This window comes from Microdochium trichocladiopsis, assembly GCF_020744255.1.
Source record: "Microdochium trichocladiopsis strain MPI-CAGE-CH-0230 chromosome Unknown B0I36scaffold_12, whole genome shotgun sequence".
Classification (NCBI taxonomy): Eukaryota; Fungi; Ascomycota; class Sordariomycetes; order Xylariales; family Microdochiaceae; genus Microdochium; species Microdochium trichocladiopsis.
In genome coordinates, this window is record NW_025763555.1 from 1,747,229 (window position 1) to 1,763,784 (window position 16,556).

The 16,556-nt window shown below is 54.8% G+C and overlaps 4 protein-coding genes across 4 annotated transcripts; 1 reads left to right on the forward strand and 3 right to left on the reverse strand.

The window, feature by feature from the left end:
* The first annotated feature begins 2,091 nt into the window (after positions 1-2,091).
* On the forward strand, positions 2,092-3,452 carry B0I36DRAFT_338027 (uncharacterized protein). The gene is made up of 5 exons (XM_046155720.1): positions 2,092-2,748; positions 2,815-2,877; positions 2,938-3,057; positions 3,111-3,131; positions 3,181-3,452. Exons 1-5 carry the CDS (start codon positions 2,231-2,233, stop codon positions 3,275-3,277), a joined length of 819 nt encoding a protein of 272 aa, XP_046006165.1. The 5' UTR covers positions 2,092-2,230; the 3' UTR covers positions 3,278-3,452.
* A 963-nt stretch (positions 3,453-4,415) lies between these two features.
* B0I36DRAFT_47488 (uncharacterized protein) lies at positions 4,416-4,825 on the reverse strand. The gene has a single exon (XM_046162929.1). It carries the CDS (start codon positions 4,692-4,694, stop codon positions 4,464-4,466), a length of 231 nt encoding a protein of 76 aa, XP_046006166.1. The 5' UTR covers positions 4,695-4,825; the 3' UTR covers positions 4,416-4,463.
* Positions 4,826-5,793: 968 nt separating this feature from the next.
* Positions 5,794-6,580, reverse strand: B0I36DRAFT_230531 (hemolysin-III related-domain-containing protein; the record flags this gene model as incomplete). The annotated part of the gene is made up of 4 exons (XM_046149130.1): positions 5,794-5,907; positions 5,961-6,197; positions 6,256-6,437; positions 6,487-6,580. Coding segments are annotated over 4 exons (627 nt in total), but the record flags the coding sequence as incomplete, so codon positions are not given.
* A 4,525-nt stretch (positions 6,581-11,105) lies between these two features.
* On the reverse strand, positions 11,106-11,618 carry B0I36DRAFT_355318 (uncharacterized protein; the record flags this gene model as incomplete). The annotated part of the gene is made up of 1 exon (XM_046157428.1): positions 11,106-11,618. One exon carries the CDS (start codon positions 11,616-11,618, stop codon positions 11,106-11,108), a length of 513 nt encoding a protein of 170 aa, XP_046006168.1.
* Positions 11,619-16,556: the final 4,938 nt, after the last annotated feature.

Here is a 16,556-nt window from a genome sequence, read left to right on the forward strand (position 1 = left end):
ACGAGTTCCACAAACATGGATCCACAAACACACACACACAAACCTGCCCGCCTTGGTGCCCAGCGTCTTTCACCCCAGGCGAGCTTAGAACACGCCACGATTCGTTTGGCAGCTGTGACCAGTACAGTAGTGACCGCAATCAGTGTCCACAAATAACTTAATTGAGATGATTCCCGCACGGGCCATATTGACCCAGCTGTGGCTTAGGACTGTGCGCAAAAGGTTCAGTACTATGTACCGTCTATAAAAGCTCCACCTCCCCTCCATTTCTGACTTCCCTTGACTTGGCTGATGCCCCAGCGACCCTTTATGTATGGGCAGACATAAACTGGCTATTACGGTCTCAATAAGCCACTGCACTATGCAGGCAAAAGTATACAGGCACCTCTAGGTTAGGTACCGGAGGCCTATAAGGGTATATAAACCCTACCACTGGCCTTTCAATGTTCTGCATAATGTTTGCCGCGTTATAGTTTGCCATCATCTTACGAAGGACATAACGAAGTTTGCCAACGATTCGCGGTGGTCACTACTGCAGATAAGGCGACGAAGAAACAATCCTCCGTTTGTACCAACCGTTGTATGTACTGTAATGCTGTAATCCACTTTTGGAGAGTAATTGTTATGGATCAGTCTGCACGGTATGCGCCACAATGCGCCACAGCATGCTGGTCTGTGCGGAAACGTTCTTTAGTGCTAGAAAAGCGGACACATTTAGTGGTCACTACTGTACCCATCCGGCTTAGCAATGCTGCGCGCCGGACCATCTTGGGGTGAGCTCCTCTTTGCGTCTTCAATCGGATTTTCAAGTCTCTGGGCGGTCATAAACGGCCCGCACGCGGAGGACCGGACGAGTGCCAGTGACAGAACTTTGTGGTTCCCGTTGTGGGAGGGAGGTGGCTCGAAAGCGTGGAAGTTAATAGCGCCACCTGCCACCAGCCGACGAGTAGTGGATCTCGTGCCGCGATGGCGCAGTTTTCCGAATCGTCAGTGCATCCGGCAACACGTCATCTTCGCCAATAATTCATGACTACGGTACTATCCCGCCTGATACCCACACCTCAGACTGGGGGCAGAGACCATTGCCCCAGAAGTGGTTCCTTTCTGGCACTTCCGCTCTCGACCACGTTGGAACTTTTTGGGTGTGCTGGCCTGGTCCTTGCTATTCTTGCGAGGCTCGTAGCCACTAGTCCCCCATAGGCAAATCGAGCCGGACTTCGGTGGAATTGGCCCTTGCCTCGAAGGACATTGTTCGGACGATACCAGGCGCCACAGCCCGAATTGTGGGTCGTCAGTTCCGCGAGTCATCTAGTATGGCGATAACCAGTGACGCCCGGGTGGTTCCTGGCCGTTCCTGGCCCTTCTCATTCAGACATATCGTACAAGTCTCGCCTAAGATGCCGCCGTCTTTGATACGAGCGGGTCAAAGGCGTCGTTCCAAAGAGTGTACCTAATGCTGGCTGCCCCAAATGCACTTGGCACAGGAGCCGACACTAATATTGTCAAGCACGGCATCAGCCGATGAGGTGAACGCTTTACGTATTCGTGGGAGAATGGGTTGCGCACACGGTGTTTGCCGCACGATCCACTATTATGTCAATCGCTGTGCATCTCCACACAGAATGACCTGGTGGAGGCCAGCGCAAAAAGTTGCGTAAATGCAACCGCCCCCCCCCTGCATTGTCCTCGTACGGTGCTTGAGAGTATGGGCATGGCAAAGCTAGTGCTTGATTCACTAGTGCATCAATGCCTCCGTGCTTCCCTTTCTTTAGGCTTGTTCTCCTTGTTCTTCTTTAAAAGGATGCTACAGTACAGGACCAATCTTACACCAATTTGAGCGCTGCGCATATCGCACAAATACTGGCGGAGGCGTCCGGGCACGGCATGCTCGGTTTTGGCGGACCTCCGCTTTGCTCATGGGCAAGGGGCACCCATGTCTGTGACCAGGTTCTCACGCCACCCGGTCATGGAGCAAGGCCACTTCTGGCTGCTTCACTCCCATACTAGCGTGCACAACCAACATGTTAGACCCAACATTTGCTTGCATGATCATGACAATTATCGCGATAGCAAACAAGCCAGATTGAGAGGTCGACTGAGTGAATGCATTGCATATAAATTCGATCACCCGTCCAAGAGTGTTTGAAAGGGAGCTGGCAGCAGAGAGGCATTCGAGGGCTTGAGGAACACTACCAGATTTCCGTCGTTACTCCACATCGGTGCCCGGACCATGGTTGCCCCGCACCAGGCGATGCAACCCTTTCAGCAGCCCCGGGGACATCCCCAGTTCCAACCGATGCAGACGATGCAAAACTCACCGTTATTCCAGCAATCCCGGTCACAGCAACCGCTGCACGCTCAGCCGCCACAGCAGTCGCAGGCTCAGCAGCTACAGCACGCTCAGGTATCGCCACAGTCGCAGCCATTACAACACTCTCAACAGCCGCAGTCCACCCAGTCCTCTCAGCAGCCGCAGCTGTACCAGCAGCCTCAGCAGCCGCAGCTGTACCAGCAGCCTCAACCGGCCCAACAGGCTCAGCAGCCTCAACCGGCCCAACAGGCTCAGCAGCACACGCCCGAGCAAGTCCACTCGCAAATCCAGATACCATCAAGTGTCGATCCCGGTCAATCACGACCCAACAACGGGTATTTCCTAGGAGAAATTGATCCCCTAGACTATGTTCAACAATCATCGTCAGCTGCAATGTCAGTCAGACCCAGCGGTCTTATTGGAGAGCTCGACAGAAGGTCAGTGATCACGCAAAAATTTGAGCTCGCACTGTGCATCTCACTGACACCGCCCTCACATGAAAGATTTGCTCAAATTGGTCGGAAGGTCGACGCTGTTAGAATTTTACTGGAAAATCTCGGGCGAGTGTAGGTCTGCCTGGCTTCATGGCTTGACAGCCTTATAGATCCAATGCTCACCTGCACTAGTGTGGAACAACAACACCAAGAATCGTCAGAGGAGTCTAGAATACTGAGTGGCAGAATCGCAGAGGTGGATCTCAAGTCGGCGAAGAATGTGGCGACGGTTCTTAAGGCCATTCACAAGTTGTAAGTGAGTACCTTCTTCAGTGACAATAAGCGCGGCTAACGCAAAGGTGTAGGGGAGAGCACAATCATGATATGTACGTTTTCAGAGAGGATTCTTACAAAGCGATGCTAATAATTGTACAGGATCAAGGATATTATCTCCTCCGGGTTGAGCGAGAGAGTTCTGCCCCAGCCCGAACTCGACCAGAACGGAACCTTCGGCGACTTCATCAATTCCTAGTCCCAGCCATAATTGAACCCAGTTCATAGGTTCGGATATGTACTGTTCCCAGGTTTTTGGTTTGTTGTATATGAGCAAAACATAAATGGGTCGGACTACAGTTGATGTCAGATGTGCCGTTATTCTTTAAGATATCGAGCCGGCGATTATGCAATATATCTCTATGGAATCTCCGTCCCTTCCGCGTGTCAAAATAACGTTTCTGCAACGTGATGCATAAGAGAAATGACAAAGTGCATAAATCAAGAATGGCAGCACTCTAAGTTGCTCAGATTTCGTCTAGTCATGACGGGCCTCCGTTGCTCGAGGGAATGTCGTCCATAACATAGTTGACAAACCATTCAACGAGTTGCGATCAAGTCAAGAATGTGACGTAGACGCTGTTGAGGGTCGCATCCGAGAGGTCCAATGCCGGTATGCTGTGGGCGCAGCACGGCGTCGGACTTTGGTCTTGGAACGAATGATCCTGGCGCGACTCTGTGGAGAATGGGACAAACAGGCGCAGAGGCGATGTTGCGAGGAGATAGGAGCTGTGGAGCACGACCGCGGCGCGGCGGTTACCATCTTATGCTGCCGACAGTCACCGCGAGGGGCCACTAACGGACCCCGGGAGCAGATGCCGAGCGGGTGGCTTCGCGCGATACAAGACCGCCGCTTAGGAACTTCTCGTGCGGTTGGTATGACTGATGGTGGCTTCCACACTCGGGCGCGCTGCGCGCAGTAGTGGAGGGTTGCATAGTACGGTGTCCGATTCCGGAATAGGCCGTTTTTCTGGTTGATCATCCTCTTTCATTCGACATCGGCCCCATAAATCAGTCCCTGTCTCTCGGCCCCCCGTGCACATGTAGGAGAAGGATTCCATAGAGGGGATAATTGAGTTCCTGCAATCCTGGGATGTGGCTTTCTGTACTAGTAATATTTTCCCTAGATCGTGCCTACGATGACAGATGTAGGCTGCATGGCAGCTTGGGTCTTGCGGGTTGTACTGGCGAGCCGGGTACTAGCCCGCATCTAGCCCAAGTTTACCTCGCCGTGAATAACAAGCGTCCAACCCCTGGGCCCCTTCTTAACCAAGCTGACCACAATCTTGGCTTTCCGCTCGATTTAGAGATCCTTATCTGACTTGAGATAGCATAATCCTCCAGCCGCTATCCTCGGTATCATTCGGGTCGCCCTCCTACAAAACTCAGGGAGACATAGTGCGCAGCCACTCAACGACGACTTCAGAGTATGAGTTGTCGTGTAGAATATTTTCGCTATTGATTTCTATAGATCTGTGGTATCGTCCAGGATCGCTGGGATTCTGAGATGGAGTCTCTCGCTTGGAAGCAATGACGGGTCTGGCGGAGCTAAGTGTTTGCCGCTGATGATAGGACCTCTTACGGCGCTGGAGTTGTATTGTGGTAGCTTCATCCATTGCGGGTTAAGTTCGATAAGTCGTAGATTGCACTAGAAGGGTCATGAGACCCGGACAATTGCGGCTGCAATCCGGATTTAAAATTGCTGCGCTCCTCTAGCGTTGCGTCGCGCATTGTTGGGGCGTCGTGTGTTTTCTGCTCTGGAGCCAAATCTGGCGCCTTAGATTATGTAGATAACAGTATGTGGATACAGTTCGGCCATGTCATAGTGAACAATCACTATGTGGAGAAACTACTACGGGAGATAATCACGATCCACTGCTTACAAGGAGGACACGACCAGGCGACCAGCGGTCGTAGTGGTAATAACGCCTGGAGTCAGGTATGGCTCCAAACCCTATAGTCGGGGAGCCATATCCAGTACTGGGCAGTCGAGCGAGGATCTGTCGGAACGGCCGACGTAGGCGCATCTGGCGTAGGTAGAAGAGGTCGGCATTTCGGTCGATATCCGGCGGGGACCTAACTTAGAGTTGACCTAGGTCCACGAGATGGACTGGGTAAGGCACCTGGCCGGCAGTAATAAGACGCACTTCCGGGCAAGCCTCGGTACCGAATGAGGTACTGCGCTTTCTAGCCCGCAGCCCGCAGCCCGCCTTTCCACTACTAAGAACGGGCAGGATACGTAGGCATACTGGAAGCGCTACCACTTCTACTGCGTCCGGGTAGGGCGCCTTAGTTCGAGAAGGTGCCACGGCGAAGTTCCGTACCCGGTTTAACGATAGCTACTAGGCTGCCGTGCTATCTTATTGAATCTGTTTTTCAGCTACAGGTTCACTCTAGATACTGTCTACCTATGGCCAGCACCTCCAGGGTGGCCTCAAGACAGGCCGCCAAGGTAGTTTTTCCTCCTACACGTGAAGTGGAGGCTGCGATGATGAATGAGTGGAGGGACTTGTGTCTGAAGCTGTTTAGGTTTTTCATAAATCCATACTCCTGTATCGGCCTGGTTCGAGGAGAACCCACCACATATTGTCTCCGCATGCCGCTGCACAGGATGAGCCCACGGAGTACAACCGTGACACCAAGCTGTGCTGGAGCACTTGAAAAGCCGCCATATTGTACCAGGCCCAGAGGCGATCACGTGGCGGCATATTGAGAGGCTGCAAGTAGACCTGCTAGGTGTGTGAACGTGGCTACCAGAACTAAGACATGGAAAATCTGATGGCTAGCCCCAACGAGGTCGAACCTATATGGAAACCATCTCTCGGGGATCTGCAACCAGGAGTCAATTTTGGGTCTTGGGCCAGGAATCGAAGGCGACGTACCCTTCCGGCATAGACAGCTGCGGCGATGAGATTAAGCGACATCGTACAAGCCAGCCACCGAAGGGACAGATGATCTCCCAGAACTGCCCAGCCTTTGATTTGGAGGCCATGTAACAGTGACGCGAGTGAACCCAAGCCGGATGTGCTGTAGATGAGTACACGCCACTTTCTAAACGCAGAAAGGCCAAAGTTATGGCCCAAGATGAACCCTATACTCATAGCAGCCGTGATGATATTCTTGAAGCCAAACGGTGATTAGATACGCTCAGACATACTGCTGGTAAAGGCAACATACGATCAAGCTGTATATTCTCTGCAGGTCTGGGAGGCCTGACAGTGCGTAACGAACCACGGGTGCGTTAGCACTCCAGACGAGGACCACAATGCCTAAATAATCGAGGCGATTACAGGCCTGGGCCCACATGCGACTGTGGTTGGACACGAAGTGGAATATGTTCTCAACGTCAGTACAATCATCTCGCAGGAGAATTAGAGCCATGGGCTTACATAGCGGAGCACGCGAAACAAAAGGCCACTCCGAAGCAGTAGCGCGATATTGTGGGATGATGCACATGATGGAGAAAGAAGGGGATAGTGATAAAGGTGATACAACCAAGCAACAACAACGACAACAACAACGACAACAACAACGACAACAACAACGACAACAACAACGACAACAACAACGACAACAACAACGACAACAACAACGACAACAACAACAGGAATAACAATAAAACTTATAGCTGGATTGCGTGCTCAGCACAAAAGTCGGCTGCCACACTAAGTAGTCCTTCACACCCCCTGCCGCCGAGGCAATGCAGACGAGATGTACAGTTTCCTAAGTATGCGCGATTGAACTCATGGGTGTGACGCCCATGGCTGCCCCGGCATCGGACTCGGCTTATGTTGCACAGATGATGATGAGCCTCAGCACTTTGGCCTGGTGGCGGACCACCGAGGTGGGGGGGCGGGAGGGGGTTCCATCCAGCAAGATTGGTAAGAAGGCCGGGATGAGAGGTGGGAGTATTGTTGTGGTCCGGCGGATTGTACACACCAACGAAGCACGACAAACAGGGCCATGGCACACAAACATTCCGCGGTGTAAGGACGCTTGCACCAAAGGTCGGTGTTTTGTTCGCCTAGCAATTACAGTACCTGTCTGTCAGAATAGGACCTCCAATGTCGAGTCAGGTGGTCGACCCCATACGCTGGCAATTATGGAACATCAGTGGCCTGATCGTGAACACCAAGGTTGAACCTTGCGGGGTTTGTGGATACGCCGAGTGTCCACTTCAACTCCGCACTGCAACATAGCTGGGTAAGTGGAAGGGAGCACTGTCTCGGCTTCTTCCGGGGGACAGGGGGCTGATCGGCACATGAACTCAACGTATCCGACCAGGTGCGACTGCAAGATCACTATTCTGACCGACCTTCCACCATGGGGTTCTCACCCACGGGTAAGGATTCTGCCAACGGACGCATCCATCTGTCCATCAAGAGCCAAAGTATCTGCAGCGGTGTTATTCCTGCGCCTTCGTCAATTTTGCACCATCAATATGGCATGTTTCCGGGGTGCTCGTTCACACCCTCTCCATCGGCCGGGCAACGGGTGGCAGCAACTAAATCAAGCCTCCAACGACAGGAAAATAGAACGGCGCCGGGGAACATGAGTTAGTCGGTCACGGCAGGGCTGGCATATCCTTGGCAGCTACTTTGACCAGTGCCAGGGTGTCAAGTGGACTGAAATTCAACAGGGATTGAACCCACAAGCAGTATTGGGTGATTGGCAGGGTATGTATCCTCAAGTCTATAGTAACGGGCGCAGGAACAGGTTCCTTATACGCAATTTAACCTGCCAGATCTCTGCGGCCAAAGGCGGTATCTGACGGAAAGGTGTTCAATTTTTTCAGCCTTACGCCCATCCCATGCTGCGTGCTGAATCGCGATATCGTACTGGGGCCGTCCATTGCAATGGCACCGGCCGACAACGATGACCTTGGCGCCTCGTCCGTTTCGGTGTGGAAGAATTGGTCGTGACGCCTCCCCGTCTGGGTGAAGGCTATCAGCTCGTTGAGGATGACGAACTCGATCTTGAGCTTGATGCTGTACACGACGGGCTTGTACGTCGTCTGGATCTGGAAATTTCCGCTGTATTCGGTGGCGAGGAGACTGGCGTCGAGCAGGACGGTGAGGACGAAGAGGATGACGAGATGGCGGAGGATGCGCCGTCCCGTGGTGGCCTTGACCACCAGGATAGGCTTGAAGCCCGTGGCGGCCTCCCATACGTACAGCCCGGATATGACGCTCTCCTGGAGGAAGAAGCCGGCGAGTTGTATTTTTTCATACACATCAAAGGCGCGAAAGAAGGGGTCGGGATTGCCGCTGTTACTGGCGAGGAACAGGATCGACACGGGAATGTGGAGGACGACAAAGTTGAAGACGATCATGACGGCCACGAGCCGAGTCTTCCAGCGGTCAGGCCTGACCAGCCCCAGACGCGAGTAGAGCACGACAGACTGGCCAGTCACCATGGCCCACCACCCGACGACGGTGACAACGCACATTGGCAGGTTTGGCGCAAGCGCGAAGAACCGCAGGAAGACGGCGATGGTGTGGATGAAGATGCCGAATGTCGCGACGAGCAGGCTCCAGAAGTAGAGCCCCTGCTTGCGGCGGAAGAGGCTGAAAATGCTGATGGTAATCTCTCCAGTGTTGAAGATCGCGACGGCAAAGAAGCCCGCAATCAGCATCGCGATGGGCAGCGACACATCGATCGGCCCCGTCTCTCCCGGCATGGTTACCACGGGCTCGCAGCAGCTTCGACGCTTGTAGGGCTATCGGCACGCGCCGGATCTCATGATGGTGTGTCTGCAGGGTGTTTGACAGCGACCAGCAGCAGCGCTTTCTAGCCGAGTCTTAGTCGTCAAACGGACACGACGGACGCATCTTGACATGTCAAGCGCACAACCGGTGCCAGGTTTGCTTCTGACATGTGGCCGCGGTCCCTGCGGTGGACCGGCTGAGGTTTTTATGGCTGCCAGCTTTCCCCCTTCGAGGCAGTCGGAAACGCATCCAGCTCCCGGCCGTTGAGCCTGGCCACGCTCCCAAGCGCAGCGCCAGCTGGGTTGGCGATCGCCTGGGGAACTTTTGTGGCGTGAGCGCATAGTTTCCGGGGTAGGAAGGGCGCCAAGGGTGGGGTGGAGGAGCAGCCACCGCGCCGGCCGCTGTGCCCTTCCACTGGCTGCGGCGCCCTTGGGTAGGCCAAGTTTCGCGCACTCCGCAACTGCAGGTTTGTGCCGACACCCCCCCACAACGCTCCGGCTCTGCAACCGTCCTCAGCCTTAGACCATCCCCAATGAGAGTCAACATGCAGAGAGGGTCCCCACTGACTCCAGGATGCCGCGTAGGGCAGATGCCTGCAGCTTGGACCAGCAATAGGCGCTCTGCCGCCGCTAACGTTGTGCCGCCGCTGACAGTGGGCAGCCCTATCACGCGCCCACTTTTCGGTTTGTCCTTGATGACGGACAGTCCAGCCACCAAACCCAAATGGAAGGCCTGTGCTTTCCCAGCCGCTGGCAAAGCAGGTGCCATACTGTACCTACAGCCCCGCGCACACACGCGGGGAACAATGGCTTGCAGTTTGCTGTGCACGCCAGTCGAGGGCGAGGATCACCCACCAGTTCTGTGCTCTCATTCACAACCCAGCTGTCATCGGCATGCGAGGGATACACGTTGTAATGAGTATCCAGCTTGGAGTGTACTGGGCCAAGTCTCTGTATTCATTTCGTACATGCCTGAGCTTACCTGGCCATGCCAGCCTCAATAATGGCGCCAACCGCTTCGCCGCGTCTTGTGCCAGCAACGCCGTGTCTAGTTTGGAACGGGTACGAACAGATATTGACGGGCACACTCCGTCTCCTTGGCGATCTCTGCGTGAGTCTCAGTCAGCCCAATGGACCTCCGTGAAGATCTAAACCACCTGCACTGTGCGACATTGTTAGATATTGTATTGTTCCAGCCCCATGTTCGTGCTTCGTCCAAAGACACTGAAACCAAGGCGACGCGAGCGGGTCACCCTCTACCAACGATGCGCCAGTGTTTGAGCAGCACGAGGATAGCATGGACACCCTGGAGATCGGCAGTGTGCGTCACAGTCGTGGCTAGGCGTTCGACGCCGAAGAGCGCGCCCTGTTTCAGGTGTGCAAGACATCTATAGTGGAACCTGGAGGTCATCAACTTGCAAAGGCTGATGCCAGAGCCAAGGCCGCCGCAGTAAGCCGGCAGAGTGCAGGGACTTCGAGCATAGCACCACGCTCAAGCTAGCTCTAGAATGCCGAACAGCAATTGTGAAACAGTGGATCGGTACAGATACAATGGTGGACGGTATCATCTAATAATATTATCTATGAGGGGCCTCCTGGACCTGTCTGACTTCCTCGCCTCAGCGCTTGAACCTCCAGAATGGCCGAGCGTTTCTTGTTGCGATCCGGACATCATGATGACCTCCCATTACTTCCCACCAATCGAGAGCAAATTCCCGACCTGGCTATAAAGTGCGCTGCACCGGACTGGCTGGGCACTAATGTTCAAGCACTGGTCCTCAGGCAAAAACGTCTTCTCGCCGCAGAACTCATCGCTGCGTCCAAGTGCCATCACACCATGAGACAGCTTCCCGCAACTGCATTAAATCCACCACTATTGTCTTTCTCCTCAATGCCAGTTCGATGGCAGCGAGCACGTAGCCGCGCTCTCGTCGTTGACGGTGCTCTCCTTTGCCTATTGATCGGAATTTCAGTCCCTCGGTGACCTTTGTTGGAAGGTCACTGGTCGTCCAGGGCGTTCGGCGACAGCATGGAGCCTCAGTGCTCTAGCATATGCCATGTTTCACACTTTTGCCTCTGTCATGCCCATCTCTCAGAAACCCGACGAAGTAGCTTCTATTGGACTCACGGACGCACGCAGATGACCGTCCGCAAGACCTGGCGGCTGATGTGCTGGGGAAAGCCGGTGAAGGGGCTTTGCGGTCGCCATTGCGTGCAAGGGCTGGTTGCCAGCAGCGGTGTGAAAGTCGCAGCTCGAGTGTTATGGCTAAATGCGGTTCATGCTAGGTCTCCTCCCAGATATTTCTTCGTAGCATAGCATCTAAAGTTGTTTTTGTTGCCGGCCTACCCAGTCCAATGGCGCATCGACGAGTAGTCTGACAGTGTAGTCGAGGAATGGGGCTATCATGTCGTCGGCGAACTCCGTCGGCCACGTCTCTCCCAATCTTCTTAACACATCGTCGAACCAGTTGCGCTGATCCCATTCAGGATTCACGTTCATAGCTCGCAGTATTGACAGCAGCGCATCCTCTTGCTGAGCGTTTGATGATATTGTGGCGATGTCGACAGATCCGACCACACTTGGACCCTCGCTCGGATGTGTCGTGTTCGTTGACTCCCTGATGGTCCAATTCAGCCGCGTACCAGCCAGCTCGAAGGTGTGGCTGACGAGGTCTGTCGAATGGAAGAGCTGCCGGGTGGCACATAACTGTGTAGTACGAGTCTCCTGGGTGTCGCGAGGATGCCCTTGAATGACGAGAATCGAGACAACTTGCTTGCGTGTGTTGTCTCGAGGCACTGGAACTGCGCCATTGTCCGAGGTCCGCGTCACCATCTCCTGTCTCGATCGCGGCCACAGCCTGCAAGCCACCTGCACCGACAGAACGTATTATGGGTGCTTTGTTGGCGTAATCCGCTTTCGCTTGCGCGTGGACAAATCGAATGGGCGTGGAGCGGCTGACTTCTGGGGGTGATTGAATTAGTCTTCGGTATTATGCAGAGGGACAGGATACCCGTGGGCGATGCAGCTGAGGAGATAAGAATACAGACATCGACGACACGTGCTCCCACCAGGTTGCAGCACGACTGGTGTTGTCAGAACAGATGACCACAAAGCACACCAGCAAGCAACAAGATGGCGTGGGTCATGGAAAAATTCAAAAGCTGCCACAGAGGGATTCCGTTCTTGCGCGGCGGACCAGGCAGGCTAGGCAAAGAAACCGGACCTGGCGAAGCTGGATTTCTGCGCACCATGATATCTGTGTAAGTGGGAAGATCCGCCGGAAGGCAGCGGAAGATGCCATGGACCCGCCCAAGAATAACCCTGAAGGACCTCCCGCCGCCATGGTAAGTTGTAAAGTGTCATGGCGGCGTGTCCTCTGGCCCCAGGACTCCATGGTGGCGTTGAACCTTGAAGGGGGACAACGACAACGGCACCCAAACCAGGGGCCACACTTCCCGCCCAATCAGCCGACCGATTCATGTTGATGGGCTGCAAGCAACAGTCCCGCTTATGGAGTGGTCTAGAACATGTAAATCAGTGGGGAACATGGCAGCACGATTGGGGACCTGGCCCAGCTGAAGACACCACACCCACGCTCGGCAGTCACAGGCCCAACTCCGACACCAGAGACCAATCAGCCAATCCAGATGGCACGCAATCAGTAGTTGCGAGTGTCGAAGTCCGACGGGCTACTGGCGGCCCATACTAGTTGGATATTAGGTTGGCGGCCTCGGAATTTTGTCTGAACACGCCACATCAATGTCCTGGTAAAGGCACTTCGTCCACTTCGACGAGGGCACAGAACATCGCTTTGAGCTTGTGCCATGTGTCCACGCGCGCGCCCCTAGTGCCATGCGCGTCAGGGCGAGGTTCTATGCAGCCACGGAGATGACGTGGACCAGATTGAGCGTGGCTTGGCAGGCGTTTCAAGGCTTGCGAGCGGCATCCTTCAGCTCGTTTTTCTGCAGGATGGCAGGCTCAGACGGGGAATGGGGCGACGCAACATTGTTGGCGTGAGCCACTACACGCCGCCTAAGACGGACTGCCTGGTGGTTTGACTTTGATTAAGGCTCCGGCGCAACATCCGTAGCGGGATGGGGCGGCCAATGTCACATTCCACCCCAAGCGGGGCCTCTGCACGGCGCCAGCCGAAGCCTGACTGTGCTACTACTCTAGACACTCTGCCTCGACGATCACCTTCCAAGCTGCGACCAGATTCGTACCCTCGGTATCCTCGACGGTCCTTACCCGCCCTAGCCACGCTATGAACTCCTCTTTCCCCATACACTCGACTTGTAGCTCTCGCCAGATCAGCTGCTCAAGCTTCCTGCTCGCTGTAGCTAGCCAGACCACCGGCATGACTCGATCTCCCCACCGGCACCTCGCCGTCTCTCCCCACTTACACCAAGCCTGCGGGAGACCACACGTCCAGCAGCACGTGTACTCTTTGAACCGGATCTGCCGCCGCCACGCCATATACGCTTCCGATCCTCCTAGTACCTTGCAACTCCGGAACTCGTGCTCGTAAGTCCTCTGTCGACCATCTGCCCGGCCCTGGTGACACCACTTGACGTAGCACACTGCGCACTTGCTATCCATCAACTCTACCCACTCCAGCAACTTCCGGATCCTCCTCTGCCTCTCCTTATTATCTCCTCTAAGACGGTCGTCTACTACCTCGACTACTGCGGAGTGCCAGTCGCCTGTAGTACCACCCTCGCTACATTCGCCCATACCGACAACCTCATCTAGTACGTCGGCCTGTACCTCTGTAAGTTGCCGGCACCGGTCACAGCGCACGGCTTGAAGACTATCGCAGTCCTGCGCGATGCCGTCCATGAACGCCCCAAGCACGAGCCTCCGGCAGTCTGGCGTCTGCACGAACCGCTCTGCTGCCTGCCGGTTCAGCTGGTCTACATCGCTCGCCTGCCGGTCATAGTAATTACGGGGACGCAAGTTTTGTTGCCCTTGTAGCACGACCAGCACCGCCGGCCCTTGCTCCCGAGGACGTCGCAACAGCAGTGCGCATACGCACCGGCTGTGCGCGTCACACAGGACGCACAGGGCCAGTCGCGGACGGCGCCGGCCGGCAAATCCTTCTTCTTCTTCGTCTGGGAATATATCAGCCACGCGAACGATAGCGCTGCGACTGCGGGGCGTGGGAGATACTCACTGACGCCGAAGGCGGGGACGGGCCGTCCACTTGTGGCGGCCGCGGGGGCGTCCGGGGAGGGGACCGGGGAGGTTGCTGCTGCTGCTGGTGCAGCCGCTCTCCTGCCTCGCCCAGGCCGCAGAGGCACCGGCGGCGACGGTTGCGAGCCGCGCGCTCGCCTCGTCCCCCGCGTCCCCGGAGTGGCGCGCTTGAGAGAGTTGGGGTCTGAAACATAGCGGAGTTAGCGGGTGAAGTGAAGGTGAGACCGGAGGCGACGACGTACCCGTTGTTGTTGCTGCTGCTGTTGCTGCGACTATGAAGAAGGTCAGCGCAAGACCCTCGACGAGGAACACTTACAGGTTGACGATGGCTTGAAGGAGGGGAAAAGGAATCACGACGACGACGGCAATGCCACCGTCGATATGTAGGGCGCGGCAGCACCTGCACTGATTGCCCCGGATACTGAGGCCGACTTACACGACGACGTCCGGAAAGAGAGCGCCGCTAGCGATGCGCCCGTGCAGCTTCGGCGCAGCGCATACGCCCCTAGGAATCGCATATGTCCAGGAGCCACACAGGCTCGGTGGCGTGGAGGAGGGCGACCAACCTCGCCCAAAGAACGTCTGGCTGGTGAGTGCCATTCGTGATACGCGACGGAACCACGCAGCGCAGACGCCGCTCAGGCGTACCGAATACGTAGCGTATATTTTTCATCCAGCCCCGGCACGGCTTATTATAAGAGATTTATAGGCTCCCGCACCTGGATAGGTAACGCGTACTATCAATAATAATAACAAAAGCGATCTCATCTCGTTATAAATTGCAGTGGATCCGTAGATGTGTAAGCGATAGTAAATAATCACAACCAATGGCTGGCAGAGTCATCATTGCGCGATTATTTGTACTTCTGAAGTTGGATATTCTCGCATTAAACACGTGGGCAATGGTAAACTCAAAAACCTCACCTCGTAGAAAGCCGAGATGATACTGTGACTTTTCTAAATACCATTGAGTCAAGAGCGCTGAGTGGGATTCAATTATTGATCAATAGCATTCGATTTTTTTTTAGGCCTCTTTTTTCTTTTTGGGAACAGCTAGCTCGAGAAATAACGTCGGCGAACGCCGCAGTGCACTGGCGCCGATTGGGAACGTCAAGTGTCCCAGGCGGTCTTGTGTGCCCGAGACAGGAGCTATGCAGGGGCATGATGAGGAAGTTTCTAGAACCGTAGAAAAAAAGTCAACGACAAGTATTTACTTAGGCATAGTAGGGATGTAGGGGATTCGGGCAAATTTTACTCTTGAACTGCTTCCTGGTATGGGGCTGTCTCGTATATCTATGGCAATTACTACACGGGCATGAAGAATTGCTACCCGGGCATGACTCTTACACGGGCATGACTTCTATCGCCTCTGATTCGCTCATTTTTTTCCTTCGACCCACAGGTACATCAGTGCAAAGGCGGTGAAGCAAGCTCTCTTAACAAGGCCGTGCTTTCGGTATAGTCAGAACCAACCAGGTCAACCAGGCCTCTAGAACAGGTCTTAGGCGTATATCAAAACAAGGTCTGGTTTTCAATACAGAACACGGCCAATTCCAGCACGCCCTAGAGGGCAGCTATCTATATCTCTATCCTCTAACTACTATAGATGGAAGAACCTCCTCGTCGCTGTCAAGCAGCTCCCACTGACTCCTTCGCCTGCGAATGCTAGATTGCGTCTTCCGTCCGTTGGCACGTACTCCTGTAGTTCTTCCAGCTCCAAGAACAGCTGACCGGCTGCGCGTCTGGCGCTGGGATGAGGCACTGGCCTGGCTACTAGCCTGGCTGCTGGCCTGTTGGCTCGCTTCCAGAGCAAGCCTAGCTAGCGTTGACTTGTTGTGACTTCCTGGTGGTCGACCTCGTCTGCGCCCTGTCGCTTGGCTTGCTGGATTGCTGGCTCGTTGGCCACTCGGCTGGCTGCTTGCCTCAATGGCTAGCCGCGCTGGAACAGCCTGTGTGGTGTTCTTAGGTCTGCCACGGAGAGCAGTGGCGATCTTAGGGTCGAGGATTCGTCGGTATGGATCTCGAGAGGATGGCTCTCGTAGGCGCCACCGAGGATGGACCTCCCATTTGGTGAGAGGCGTGCCACTCACCAGCTTTGAGTAGATTGTGTGGCAGCAGGGGATTCCAAGCTCGGTCGAAACCGAGCAGTCCTCACTGCAATCGCCAATGGGGTCAGGGAACGGATTCTTCCCCGTCGGCATTGCTTTCCTTGCTAGCCGATATTGTTTGTTGATAAGCCCGAGACCCTTCGAAGAGAGTGCTGTCCGGGGTTCGCCTAGATACTCCGAGCTGGACCCTATGTACTCTCGCGCGGTAAGTACCTCGTCCGCTGCGCAGGCGTCGTTGAAATCTCGCTCCTGGTCCTTCATCATGTCCTGCATAGCCTCGATAAGCCGATAGAGATTGCTCATACCATTCAGGAGATAGCTCTTGATGTTGTTGTTGCTTGCTTCTGTCCCAGATGTGACGCGGATGCCGAAGTTGCGATAGTTGCGAATGAAACATCGTGCCCACTGCGCCCTGACAGGCATGGAGGTTCCATGGAGATACCGCAGGATGGCCCGCTGATCGTCAAAT

Coding starts and splice junctions, on each gene's coding strand:
- B0I36DRAFT_338027 (XM_046155720.1), top strand. CDS start 2,231: ATGGTTGCCCCGCACCAGGCGATGCAACCCTTTCAGCAGCCCCGGGGA. Junction 2,749..2,814: donor ATTGGAGAGCTCGACAGAAG/GTCAGTGATCAC, acceptor CTCACATGAAAG/ATTTGCTCAAATTGGTCGGA. Junction 3,132..3,180: donor GGAGAGCACAATCATGATAT/GTACGTTTTCAG, acceptor ATAATTGTACAG/GATCAAGGATATTATCTCCT.
- B0I36DRAFT_47488 (XM_046162929.1), bottom strand. CDS start 4,694: ATGGATGAAGCTACCACAATACAACTCCAGCGCCGTAAGAGGTCCTAT.